Source organism: Malania oleifera, chromosome 12 (assembly GCF_029873635.1).
Source record: "Malania oleifera isolate guangnan ecotype guangnan chromosome 12, ASM2987363v1, whole genome shotgun sequence".
Classification (NCBI taxonomy): domain Eukaryota; kingdom Viridiplantae; phylum Streptophyta; class Magnoliopsida; order Santalales; family Ximeniaceae; genus Malania; species Malania oleifera.
This window is the reverse complement of record NC_080428.1, coordinates 87,349,508-87,364,584: the sequence shown is the minus strand read 5'-3', so window position 1 is coordinate 87,364,584 and position 15,077 is coordinate 87,349,508. Positions and strand designations below refer to the sequence as shown.

General features: G+C 35.3%; 1 protein-coding gene across 1 annotated transcript; it reads right to left on the bottom strand.

Moving 5' to 3' along the window:
* Positions 1 to 113: 113 nt before the first annotated feature.
* Positions 114 to 14,655, bottom strand: LOC131145047 (syntaxin-112-like). The gene is made up of 2 exons (XM_058094088.1): positions 14,318 to 14,655; positions 114 to 1,338 (listed from the first exon to the last, which is right to left on the bottom strand). The coding sequence occupies exon 2, from the start codon at positions 1,298 to 1,300 to the stop codon at positions 776 to 778; it is 525 nt and encodes a 174-aa protein (XP_057950071.1). The 5' UTR covers positions 1,301 to 1,338; positions 14,318 to 14,655; the 3' UTR covers positions 114 to 775.
* Between the last annotated feature and the right edge of the window lie 422 nt (positions 14,656 to 15,077).

Below are 15,077 nucleotides of genomic sequence, written 5' to 3'. Positions count from 1 at the left end.
AATATTGTTAGAAAGAAAATTGTCCATTTGAGTTTTTCCTCTAACCTAAAGAAATCACCAGTTCAACAAGTCGTTGACTACACTAGATGTAGCCACATGTTTCGCAGGATCTATTTGATTTTGGGAGGAAAAGCAATACCCAAACCGTTTCATTGATAAAGCAATCTCAACAAACAGAACAGAGTGCATGGACTGAAAACAAAAAACACAGAAAATCCACATTACACTCTTCAAAACCAAAACACCTGACCTGCACTGAGTCACTGAGATCTAACTACACACAAAAAAGAGTGCAAGATGAACAGCTATCATCAAACACATCGCCCTTAAACGACATATGTACTACATTGCTTTGTTGGAATCCATCAGCCAGAAGAAAAGGATCCCCTTCATTAGAACTGGGAAAAGCTCAACTCTATGTGTGTTACTGTATTTACTAAACAAGACCTCCTCCATGAAAGCACAACAACAAAAAGCCCCATCATACCAAGTGACAGTCCGCTGTTTTTCAATTAGTCAAGATTGAAACAAGGCAAATCAATACGAAAATCAGCAACACAATCCCAATCCAAGAAACCCATTTACTTCTCCTCTTCATCTTTTTAGCAGACTGCAGTTTCTTTGTTCCACTGTTGACATAATCTCTGACATGAGACCAATTCTCTTCAATATCATTGATCTTCTCCCCTTGCGTCTCAACCATCACAGCCATATCAAGAAAAACCTGATGGAGTTCTCTCAAGCTTCTACGTGATTCCTTCACAGCCTCATTCCTTTATTGACTCTCCATTGCTAGTTCGGGTAATTTCCCTTCAAAATTTTGAATCAGGTTGCCTCCTGAAATCATCTTCTCAATGGCTTCTTCACTGGGTTCCACCTCGGTAGCATTGTAGTGACTCCTTTTTAGTTCCTCTTTGTGTTCCTTCATAATCTGTTCTCTCAATGACTGAAAATCATTCATCATGCCTCTACGCTTAACTCTCAACCCATTAGTCACCAAAATTATTGTCCGATCAACAGGTCTCCCCCTTTTATAGGCATCGGATAAAGTTCGGTTTACATTATTGGATTGATCAAGTGATTCTATTTTCATTTTGATGAGTTCTGCCTTCCGACATACAGTGACCATGTCTGAGTTTATTCGGTCCCTAAACCCTCCGAGGATTTTAACGCTGCGAGTAAACTTTGCCTCTTCATTCAGGATATGAATATCAATGAGGAAATTGGTGATCTCTTCCATATCGGCTTTGATTGCAGAGGCTTCGCATTTTGTCCAACCCCTCAAAATCTTTTCATCCATCTTCAATTTCAAAAGCCCGTCTTGGACACAAGATCCATCTTGGACATAGTGTTACCAATTTTATTTTAAAACTTCTCTACAAAAAATATATATATATTTTTAATTGTTTTAAGCACTTAAATACTTTCCATATATCAAAATTTATACTTTTTCCTGTCAATCAGTCCAATAATTTTATTTGTCTTGTGGGATTCGTCAACCACCAAATTAAATGAAATTCTAAACAATAATTAGTTCAATCAAGAAATACAAAAAATTAGTTCAATCTAAAATTGTGTGGGATCTTGTCCGACACTGGATGGGGTTCACTAGAGTAATGTCATCCCTAAAAGCTGCTCTGAAGTGGTTGCATAAGGAGGCAAAGGGCACAGGAATTAAATTGGTAAGAAGATATGCTCAACTGTTACTGTGTACTTCCTCTGCCATTTCAGGAACAAAAGCAAGTTTGAAGACAAATCAATTGAACCAGAGAGGCTGTTTAAGGTGATTCAGAGTCACACTTATAGAGCCATTTATGATAAATTTGGATTGTACTCCTTTGATTGAGTTTTGGATTGCTTGTTTTTGCTTTCGGTATCTAAATATTGTCTAGTTTTGATTTGATCTTCTGATTGGGAGCTTGGCTTCCCCTTGCCTGGGTATGCCCAGTCTATATTGTACATATCCATTTTGATCAATACTAGTTACCATTAACAGATCAAATTTTTCAAAAAATTAGAACATTGAGGAAGTACATAGCTTTAATATCTCTTAGGAGGGCAACACTAATCAGACAACAATGATTACTGTAACTACAGAATTAAAGTATTATATGATATATACAGAATTATTGCATATCTACTTAACCAAGAAACTTAAAAGCTTTTTAACCTACCTTTACCTTTATTTAGAAAGACCTTTAATTTGTATTTATACTAAATCTGGACAAGATATAATGCAAAATTGCATTTCAATTTATCCAAATCTATTCAAATCCAATTTTAGAGTTCAAAAGTCATGCTCCTATATTACAAAAAATTAAGATCGTTCCTATTGGCAGACAAACACAGCATATTGATTATTGATTGCGGCTGCAACCAAATCTATATAACTCCACGTACTGTGCCCTAACTTACAGTACCAACCTTCCTATTCTAGTATCTCTATTATATATGTGAAACTCTCTCTTTGATTTTATAACTTCAGAACAAATTAACAATGACTTTTTATTTATGTCTTCGGCACTTCAACTTATACATGGTTTGATCAAAATATCTATTTTTTTTTTAGCCAATTATTCCGCTACTTCAATTTATAGATTATCTTTCCTATGGACGACCAAATTATATTAATGTAATTCCAAGAAGAAAAAAAAGAGTTGAATCAAGAAATAAAGCTAAAAGTTAAATATTATCTATTTCTCATAAAATTAGAACACTAATTAACAAACTACATAAATAATGTCTTAATTCATCATACCTACCTTCACAACATGAAATTGAAACCTTAAATTTGATTGACTATGTATCTACTTAAATAGAATACAATATAAAATTGTATTTTATTTTTTAAACATATTCAAATTTGAACTTTTAAAACCTATATATTTTGCAAAAACATAAGTTCTTTTAGGGTAGATCTGTGTTTTTTTGACAAATCTTAGAAAATGTATGTAGCATTTTTGAAATCTCAGAGAATGTCTATCATTTTTGAAACCTTAGAGGAGGTCTCTATCTTTTTGAAAAACTTCAAGAGAGGTAAATGTCTTTTACCCCAATCTTTATAGGGACAGGGAAGGAAGATCCTTTCTACAATTAAGAGCGTCTTTAACGGGCCAATTAATATATATCTAATCTAAACTACCGATCTAATAAAAAATTATTAAATAATCAGTTCCTATCTGTTTCCATATCAAATGGCGCTATTGATCTCCTTAATCCAACCAAATCATGATGCATTCCTAGACCTTATGAAGGTTGGGTAAGCAAAAGCAAGAGTCTATTAGCAGCATAGTAAGAGTCATTTAAAAGAAAAGGTAGTGATCCAACTTTAGCCCTTGAAATTTTAAAAACTTAAAAAATTGAACACAACGCACACAACTTATTATTCTTCCAAATATTCCAAGTGATAATTCGTTCAAAAAATAATCAGGTGATATATAAAGAATGCTGCTGATATCACAACTTGTCTTCAGTAATTTCAATTCCAATAAGCAAATGATTAGCCTGAAAGAAAAAATATATCAATACCACATTAGATCACAAACTTAGTACAACCATATATAGTTTCTTTATAAAATAATTGCTTAGCAAAAAACCTTTGCTTCCTATGAAGCAAATAGTCACATGAATCAGTCTTAAAGCATAAAGACACTGCTATACGACAGCAAAGTTCCAACAAAATATTTAAACCATAAGAAATAGGATGCGTAGAATAACAAACCTCAAATTTCAAAAATCCTTGTAAACATCAAAACCAAAAGACTACTTTCGACATTCCTATTAAGATCGTAGCCATTTTCATTACTAAAAGTACTCTTTCAGCTCAGCTTTCCAAAATGTTTTAACTTCATGCAATTGGAAGAAAACACAACTCAAAACCATTATTGATTACTTGTGCATTTATTATAAGAACATCTAAACCAATGACAATTAAAATCAAGAAATTCACTAACACTACGTTTGGGAGCATAGATTTCACACATTGGCTTTAGATTTAAGTGAACTTAGACACATTTGAATATAATTTTATATCACATCTTTTCCAAATGCAATACAAATATAAATCCAAGATCTCTCCAATTGACTTTTTTTTTTAAAAGTTTAATTATAGCATTATGATCAGTTATTCAATCATACAATTAGGTTACCAAAAACAAAAAGTTAGGATTGACAATTAAAATATAGATCCAAAATCGAACAAAAGTACATGCTAGCTAATATAAGCTTGCCATAAATTTAAAAGGTAACCAAGATGTGCAAATAGTGTAGCAAAAAATTATATGCAAAACACAGAATATAGGGTGTAACATGTTATATTCAAATATAAAAGTGAACAATTTTTGTAGCGGCTAAAACAGGAGATGTCTCAAATCCAAAAACAAATAAATTAAGTAAAATTTGGTGCAGAATATGCAGTAAAAATAGAAGCAAGAGCATCTAATAAACAAACCTAGCACTCGATGACAAATATTAGATTGCACTGCTTGACTCATTTTGGGAAATTGCAGTACTTTTCTTTAAAAAGCTCCAAATAGTAAATCTTTGGAAATTTACACATTTAAATTCAAACTTTAAAATTTATAGTTTCAAACACTATCTATCTAATTTTCAGAAAATAAAAACAGTACTGAAAATAGAATTAATGTCTCTTTCTAACTTTACTTGGCCAACTCGAAGCGGCAGACAAGACAACAACGACTTCTCTCTAACCATGACAAGATGCAGCCTCAGTGAAAAACATGCAAGCAAGGCAACCGTACCCGCCGCAAAATCTTCTAAGCATATCGAGTAGAGGCTGAGACCTTGATAGTCCAACGCCCGCGCCGCCGCCTAATTTTGCAGTGACACCGCGGGCTCAAGCATCTCCACCACTGTAGGCAGATTACTCCCGTCGCAAATGTGCTAAGTCACCGCGAAGAGCTCGATGGAAAGCGGGAGGGCCCAAGTTGGGGTGCCAGCAGGGGGAGCTTGCGGGGCACAATTTGTGATTGATATACCCCAAAAATATTCTCATTTAAAAGGAGGAACGGTTTCGATTCCTCCATCAAACCACCTTCCATAACCGACGGGAAGATTAAATCACATGCATTGATAAGAGGGGTGGTTACAAAATCATATTCAAAACCCTCACATCAATGTCCATAAAGTTTAATTTACTCCCACAAGTGCAATAATGCACTCATAATTAAATACCGGATCATTGAAGGGTCAACCTCCACCACTATAAAAGGGGGTTTGGAGAAGAAGAAAGACATCTCATTCATACCCATTATTTTACTGTTGCAATTAGCCTCTCAACAAGTCCCTTACTTAGGCAATCAGAGTGATCCCCTGGAATACACCCCAGGTCCTCCAAGTCATCCTTATTTTCTCTCTTTCAAGTGGTCGTGATAGAGGAACGTTTCCAAAGATCGTTCAATTTCATTCAACAACAACGATCATCTCGCGGATAGCTAGGGAGTGGAAGGCGCGATCGACTTGGAGGGCAGAGAGGATGCGGGAGACGGCGCGGGATGCATCCGCATAAGACACAAACACCGGGGCTTGCACGAAGTCTTCATGTGATGACTCGTATTGTTTCCTCACGAAAACTTGGGAGGATGGTCTGTTGTCAGGAGCAGAAGCCCACCATTGCTCCCTCAAGAGTTTGAACTCGAGTTTAATAAAAAGGTTGTCGAAAGTATCGGCAATATTGGACTGTTCTGGCTCCAAAATAATACATTCATGCAACGCAAGACGATGAGTTGTGAAGTAGCGATTCATGGCGGCCAAACCTAAGGCAGTGATCATGATGAAACTGATGAAAAAAGGTTAGGCCGTTAGGGTACTATATGAAATTAAATAATAACTGTTATTTATGTTGGAAATCTATTGAATTGCTTGATTTTTTAGCGGCGGCAAGGCTTTCCTAAAATTAAATTCATTTTTTTTAAAAAAAATAATGTTAGTTTTGACCTATCAATCTTACCATTTACATATATTTTGTATTGAAATAATCCATAATAGTAGAGATTCTAATAGCTGAACAAAAGAGGACCACATTTAATTTGCAATAAAAAAATATATCAACATTTAGCCACCAAATTTCTTTCCAAAAATGCTCTTCCCTTCCATCTTTATGACATAATATCTCCTCAACAAAAAACACGAGGAATTTATTTTCCAAATTCTTGGCTTATATATATTTTTTCCGTAAAATACATTTAGGAGGTTTTTAACTCAAATTATTTGAAAGATTCCCAATAATTTATCTTTTTTGACAATTACTATTTAATCAATTTCCAATTCTTTTCCACGATAAAAAAGTTCTACGCACTAAAAGTTACAAAAATGGTAAAAAGGTCTAGACTTTTTAGAGTAATTGTAGCATTCTCAACCTCTATTCATTCACAAGGTAAACTGAATTTGGAGTGTTTATATTAAAAATCACAAATTCAGGTACAAGACATATAGGTGGGAAGGGACTTGATATGAATTTAGGCTACTTCCGGTGTACTTCTAAGTTTTAACCTGATAAGACTTCAAGTTTATCAAAAAACTATTTTCCACCTCCACCAATAATAAAATTTGCAATTAATTTTAATTGAACAAAAGATGACCAAAATTAATTTGCAATAAAAAAAATATCAACATTTAGCCACCAAATATCTTTCCAAATTAAGTATTAGTTAAAATACAACAACGGGAGCTAGGAACCATAGCTTTGGGCTTTTATTGGTATAAATCATCAGGACAATGGCAGCAGTAGAGCATTCTGGAAAGTGGTATAAATATTTTTAAATAAATAACCTTTTTCAAATTAGTAGAAAGTTTAGAGATATTTTTACTTTTAATCACATGGTCATTTTATTTTAGTTTTAATTAAAAATATCGTGTATAAATAGAAACATGAATCCACTTCATGTTAATTGTTGCTTGCCACTGAGTGGGACATGAAGATGATGGCGTCTGCCCTGGGCCGGCTGGGAGTGTAGAGTGGCGGCGATGAGGATAGTTTACTGACTCAATTCGCAACCCTAGATTCTCCATGTTCAGCCAGACAGAACAGGGGCCGCCTTGCCGAAGGTCATGAAGTTAAGACAACTGCTACTACAACTAAGAAGACTGCAGCTACTACTAAGAAGACGGTGGATGGCACCATGGGATCGTCGTCCTCGCCCTCATCATGTTTGGCGGGTCAGAAGGGAAAGGACAAGTAGCTAGGGATTTGGAGAAGATATTAAAATGGCATAAAATTGTTTTATAAATATATTTTTTCTATAAATTTATATAAAAGTTTATAGAAATATTTTTTCCTCACATAAATTATGTAAAAGCTTTTCTATAAATTTATATAAATTATTATTTAAATAACTTAAACCAAGTTTTTTTCTCCTCTGTTTTTTTGGTTGAGCACTATTCTACCATGTTGTTTATTAAGTTCTAGGCTCCTCACATATATCCAAAAATGAAAAAAAAAATCTAGTATTGCAAAAATTCTTTTAATAACTAAAATAACTCACTAAGCTGACATTTTATGTTGTTACACCTTTAAATACAATAAAAATTAACAAGAACACTTTAAAGTCATTTACACTCATGTATTTATGAAATAGTTTTTTTTTTTCTCAAAATGGTAAGCGACAATTAACATGAAGTAAATTCATGTTTTTAGTTATACACCATACTTTTAATTAAAACTAAAATAAAATGACCATGTGATTAAAAGTAAAAATATCTATAAATTTTCTACTAATTTGAAAAAGGTAATTTATTTAAAAATATTTTTACCACTTTTCAGAATGCTCTACTGCTACCATTGTGCTGATGATTTCCACCAGCAAAAGCCAAAAGCTATGCTTCCTGGCTCCCTTTGCAGTATTTTAACTAATACAGCTCTCCTAATTAATTGTTAAATTAATTGGAAAGAAATTTGGTGGCTAAATGTTGATATTTTTTTTTATTGCAAATTAATTGTGGTCCTCTTTTGTTCAATTAAAATTAATTGCAAATTTTGGTGTTTGTGGAGGTGGACAATAGTTTTTTGATAAATATGAAGTCTTATCAGGTTAAAACTTAGAAGTACACTGGAAGTAGCCTAAATCCACATCATGTCCCTTCCCACCCTGTATGTCTCGTACCTAAAGTTGTGATTTCTAATATGAACACTCAAAATTCAACAATTACTCTAAAAAGTCTAGACCTTTTTATCATATTTGTAACTTTTAGTGTGTAGCACTTTTGTATCATGGAAAAGAATAGGAAATTGATTAAATAGTAATTGTCAAAAAAGATAACTATTGGGAATCTTTCAAATAATTTGAGTTTAAAACCTCCTAAATGTATTTTAGGGAAAAAATATATAAGCCAAGAACTTGGAAAATAAAGTCCTCATGTTTTTTGTTAAGGAGATATTATGTCATAAAGATGGAAGGGAAGAGCATTTTTGAAAAGAAATTTGGTGGCTAAATGTTGACATTTTTTTTTATTGCAAATTAACTGTGGTCCTCTTTTGTTCAGCTATTAGAATCTCTATTATTATGGAGTATTTCAACACAAAATATATGTAAATGGGAAGATTGATAGGTTAAAACTAACATTATTTCTTTCTAAAAAAATGAATTTAATTATAGGAAAACCCTGCCTCCGCTTAAAAAACAAGCAACTCAATAGATTTCCAACATACATAACAGTTATTATTTATATTCGCATAGTATCCTAACGGCTAACCTTCTTTCATTAGTTTCATCATGATCACTGCCTTAGGTTTGGCCGCCATGAATCGCTACTTCACCACTCATCGTCCTGTGTTGCATGAATGTATTATTTCAGAGCCGGAACAGCCCAATACCACCGTTACTTTCAACAACCTTTGTGTTAAACTCAAGTTCAAACTCTTGAGGGAGCAATGGTGGGCTTCTGCTCCTGACAACGGACCATCCTCCCAAGTTTTCTTGAGGAAACGATACGAGTTGTCGCATGAAGACTTCGTGCAAGCCCAAGTGTTCGCGTCTTATATGGCTGCATCCCGCGCCGTCTCCCGCATCCTCTCTGCCCTCCAAATCAACCGCGCCTTCCGCTCCCTAGTTATCCGTGAACTTATTTGCAATGTCCGCGAGATGATCGCTATTGCTGAATGAAATTGAATGATCTTTAGAAATGTTCCTCGATCACGACCACCTAAAAGAGAAAAAGTAAGGATGGCTTAGAGGACCTGGAGTGTACTCTGAGGGATTACTCTGATGCCTAAGTAAGGGACTTATTAAGAGGCTAATTGCAACAGTAAAAGAATGAGTATGAATGAGATGCTTTGCCTCTTCTCTAAGCCCCTTTTTATAGTGGTGGAGGTTGACCCTTCAATGATCCAGTGTTTATGAGCACATTATTGCGCCTGTGGGAATTACTTAAACTTTATGGACATTGATGTGGAGATTTTGAATATGATTTCGTCACCGCCCCTCTCATCAATGTGTGCGTCGGTTATGCAAGGTGGTTTAATGGAGGAATTGAAATCATTCCTCCTTTTAAATGAGAATATTTTTGGGGTATATCAATCGTAAATCGTGCCTTGCATGCTTCCCCTCACTACAAAAAAAAGGTTATTATTGACGGTTTGAAACCGTCACTAATAATACAAAACTGTCACTAATAAGTATTAATGACGGTTGGAGTTTCGTCACTAAAAGTGCCCTATTAGTCACGGTTGTTAAAACCGTCACAAAAAATTACAAGTAACGATGCACAAATCGTCACTAATAGTGCACTTTTAGTGACGAAATTCAAACCATCACTAATATTTTCATCACTAAAATTAGTTTTTTTATAGTGTCTGCTGGGACCCCAACTCGCACCCTCCCACTTTCCGTCAAGCTCTTGGTGGTGACCGAGCACGTCTACGACAAGAGGAATCTGCTTGCAATGGTGGAGATGCTCGAGCCTGTGGCGGCGGTGCGGGCGCTAGGCTGTCAAGGTCTTAGCCTCTGCTCAGTATGCTTGGAAGATTTTGCGGCAGGAAGAGATGTGGAACAGTTGCCTTGCTCGCATGTTTTTCACCAAGGCTGCATCTTGTCATGGTTAGAGAGAAGTCGTCATCGTCCTATCTACCGCTTCAAGTTGCCCAAAAAAAGTTAGAAAAAGACATTAATTCTATTTTCAATACTGTTTTTATTTTCTGAAAATTAGATAGATAGTGTTTGAAACTATAAATTTTAAAGTTTGAATTTAACTATGTAAATTTCCAAAGATTTACTATTTGGGGCTTTCTAAATAAAAGTACTGCAATTTCTCAAAATGAGTCGAGCAGTGCAATCAAATATTTGTCATTGAGGACTAGGATTGTTTATTAGATGCTCTTACTTCTATTTTTTACTGCATATTCTGCACCAAATTTCACTTAATTTATTTGTTTTTGGATTTGTGACATCTCCTGTTTTAACCGCTACAAAAATTGTTCACCTTTATATTTGAATATAACATGTTACACCTCATATTCTGTGTTTTGCATATAATTTTTTGCAACACTATTTGCACATCTTAGTAACCTTTTAAATTTACAGAAAGCTTATATTAGCTAACATGTACTTTTGTTCGATTTTTGGATCTATATTTTAATTGTCAATTCTAACTTTTTGTTTTTGGTGGCCCAATTGTATGACTGAATAACTAATCATAATGCTATAATAAAACTTCAAAAAAAAAGTCACTTAGAGAGATCTTGGATTTAGATTTGTATTGCATTTGGAAAAGATGTGATATAAAATTATATTCAAATGTGTCTAAATCCACTTAAATCCAAATTCAATGTGTGAAATCTATGCTCCTAAACGTAGCATTAGTGAATTTCTTGATTTAAATTGTCATTGGTTTAGATGTTCTTATAATATATGCACAAGTAATCAATAATGGTTTTGTGTTGTGTTTTCTTCCAATTGCATGAAGCTAAAACATATTTGGAAAGCTGAGCTGAAAGAGTACTTTAGTAATGAAAATGGCTACGATCTTAATTGGAATGGCGAAAATGGTCTTTTGGTTTTTGATGTTTAACAAGGATTTTTGAAATTTGAGATTTGTTATTCTACGCATCATATTTCTCATGGTTTAAATATTTTGTGGGAACTGTGCTTTTATAGCAGTGTCTTTCACGCTTTAAGGCTGATTGCTATAACTATTTGCTTCATAGGAAGCAATGTTTTTTGCTAAGTAATTATTTTATAAAGAAACTATATATATATGGCTGCACTAAGTTTGTGATCTAATGTGGTATTTATATATTGATTCTTTCGGGCTAATCATTTGCTCATTGGAATTGAAATCACTGAAGAAAAGTTGTGATATCTGCAGCATTCTTTATATATCACCTGATTATTTTTTGAACCAATTACGACTTTGAAATATTTGGAAGAATAATAAGTTGTGTTTGTTGTGTTCAATTATTTAAGTCTTTAAAATTTAAAGGCTAAAGATGGGAGTTTTTTCCTTTTAAAAATCTTTTAATAATAAAATATTAAATAACGATTCGATGGAAATTTTTTTTTTTTTTCACTTTGATGCGTTCCAAAACTCGCTAAATGGTCCAACGAGTTTTTAAGAAAAACTAGTTGGACCATCCAACAAGTTTTAAAAGATGAAGGAGGCTGCTGATGATCCGGCAAGTTTTGCATGGATTTTCCCTCTTCTTGCAGCGGAAACAATTTTTGCTCATCACCCCCACCAGTAGTATGTCGGTCTCAACTTTCCATCACTGCCTATGTATATGTATAATTAATTAAAGAACAAAATAAAGAAGGGGTGGGGGTGCATGTGGTATAATGAGTGCGGGTGTCAGTGCATACATTTGATTATGAGAGAGAAAAGAGTATATGCATTTCTTAATCAAACTTTTAAAAAAAATATATTTTATTCCTTCAACTATTAATACAGAGCAAATTCTCCATGGGTGGAAGTTCCAAAAGTTCATCCACCGCCTCGTGCAACAGGCGTTTGTAGTTGTTCTTCGGTTGGTTGCTGCCTCTCCCCTGGCGGAAGCGACGGGGAGACGCTAATGGCAACACAAGCCACCGGAATTGAAGACCCAAGAAGCTACCGAGAGGTTGATTGATTTTGATATTGAATGAGCATTGTTGTGCTGTGTTTCTTATTTGGGCAGCGATTTGGGAACGAAACACTGCTTAATCTGGACGAAAGTAGTGGGCAGCTTCCCGGCAATATCACCTAGCATGCATTCTAGCAAGTTGTATATATATATATAACATATACATGCAACTTATGATATATGCCTTTTGCAGAAGAAAATTAACTGTGATCAATCTCGCAGTCTCCATGGCTTCTCCCATCGTGGATTGCGCAGCACCAATCCGAGGAGCGGACATGGAAGATGACGAAGAAGAGCTCTTCAAGATCAATCTGGAGGCCGTCAACGGCATCCCTCCGCCGCCGCCCCACCACAACCACCGCCGTGAACCCTATTTGAGCAATGTCTCCGCCGCCGCTGCCGCCGCCGCCACCGCTTCGAATAATTACATGCTTCTAGTCAATTGCTTGCTACCGGTGGCGGATGTTTCCAACACGGTTCCAACTGCGGAGGATCGCAATGCGTTGTTGTTTAAGAGAGGAAATAATTTTCTTCTGGTTAGTGCGGCGCCAATGCCAGTGGATGTTTGCTCTTCCCTTCTTCTTTGAGGGATTTTGGTTTGCAGCATAAAGAAACCAAAGTGTGACTTGTTGATTAATTGCATGAATTGAAAACCGGGCAAAAGGTGTTTTTGTGATGTGTAAGAATGAGTGTAGTGGTTTTGCTGTATTACATTTGATTGAGGGGTGGGTTTAATATTAATCAGAATAAGAATTAATGGCTTCCCTCCTCCTAATAGAGATGTCTTAAGGAAATAGGGGTCAATTCTGAAGGCGAAACATTCACCCAAAGCCAACAAGTCGGAATGAGTTATCAGTGAAGTCTAATCCAGTGTCTATTTAATATTCTAAAGATTAAACATTAATTATTACTCATTAATCACTACTTTAATTTATTATCCAACAAATTCATTATCCTTTTTTTTTCCCAATTTCCTACAGAGACTTCAAGGCGAATGAGATCGAATTTGAAGAAGAAATCATCACCGAAAGTGGCCAAGTCCGATTACCCATCTCCAAATCTTGTTCGTACATCAAACATCGATCTTGCTCATGAACAAAGATCGCCCAAGAACAGGGGCAACGAGCAAACGAAGAACAACTGCGAACAGCTGTTGCACGAGGCGGTGGATGAACTTTTGGAACTTCCTCCCATGGAGAATTTGCTCTGTAATAGTTGAAGGAATACAATTTTTTTTTGTAAAAGTTTGATTAAGAAATGCATGTACTCTTTTTTGTTTCTCTCTCATAATCACATGCATGCACTGACATCCGCACTCATTATCCCACATGCACCCCCACCCCTTCTTTATATTGTTCTTTAATTAATTATACATATGTACATAAGCAATGATGGAAAGTGAAACTAACATACTGTCAGTGTGGGTGAAGAGCAAAAATTGCTTTCGCTGCGGGGAGAGGGAAAATCCATGCAAAACTCGCTGGACCATCCAGCGAGATTGCTCACCATATGTCAATCAGCAGCCGCCTTCATCGTTTAAAACTCGATGGATGGTCCTAGGGGCGTGCAATTGGTCAGTTCAGCCAATTCGGTCAATTAACCGAATTATTTCGATTAACTCCACCCCATAATTGAACCGACTAAATTGGTCTATTTAATCGAACAGTACCTGACCGAACGGATTTGTTGGGTAATTCGGTTAGCCGAATTTAACCGAATAAAAATAAATTATTTATGAGTAATTCTCACTTAAAACAACTAAGTAATTCTCAAAAAAAATTCATCCTCCATCCTTTTATCTTCTTTCTATCCTTTATTTTATGCTTTTGTACTCAATTTTGCATCCACCGATGAAGACAACTCATCAGAAAAATTCTCAACACCAAAAAACTTTTCCATGATACGCAAACAAGGGTTATTGGTAAGAGCGGGGAAGAAACAGAAGAAGAAGAAGAGAACAGGGCACTGGACTTTGGGTACAACAAAAGTAAGAAAACACAAATATACAAAAATTAAAAAGGAACAAAACTCAAATTCAATGAACATTCAAACAAATATAAACAAATAATACAAAGAAACCCATTTTAAAGAGGGAGACTGATCAACATGAATATAATAATTTGGAGGAAATATTCTCTCATACATTTAATCAAACACATTGTGCTCATCTTAGGGCATTGTAAAATTTCAATAAACATCAAACTGCAAAGACTTTTGAGTTTTGAACACAACGGAAAGATGAAAAACCTGAAGGACGGAAGGTCCGAAGGAGTACTGCGAGAGTGCAAGCTGCGAAGTTGGGAAGGTGGAAGCCGAAGTCCGAAGGGAAAGACTGGCTCTGCCGATCTGGAACAGGAGGTTCGAACTCGCCGTCGCCGACTGTGTGCGAACTGCTAAGAGGGAAGGGAACTGGGAAGGGAAGGTGAAGCTGAAGGGAACTGGGACTGGGAGTCAGGGAGTGCCGGCAGCCGAAGAAGTTGCGACTTGCGAACTGTGAACTTGGGAAGGGAAGAGCCGAAGAGGGAACAGGGTAGAGAAGAGGGCAAATGGGAAATGGGGATTTAGGAATGGCTGAATCCCGAATGGAACCTAGCGGCCAACCTAACCTAAAAATTAAAATCATAAATAATAAATTTAATCATTTATATTTAATTATTAATTAATTAAAAATTCAGATAATTCGGTCAACCAAAATATAAATTACCCATAACCGAACCAAAAACCAAATACCCAAAATTACCCTAGTCTAAAACCAAACTGTACCGAACTATAAATTACTTCAACCAAACCAACCAAATTCGATCGATTAATTCAGTTAAAACCGAATTATGCTTACCCTTAGATGGTCCAGCAAGTTTTTTTTAGCAACTGTCTTCATCGTTTAAAACTCGTTAGGGAAAAAAAGTTCCCAACGAACTACTATTTAATATTTTATTTAAAAAAAAAAAACTCTTAAAGATGAATCACAACCTTTTCTTTTAAATGAGAGATGAATTTCTTTCGCTTA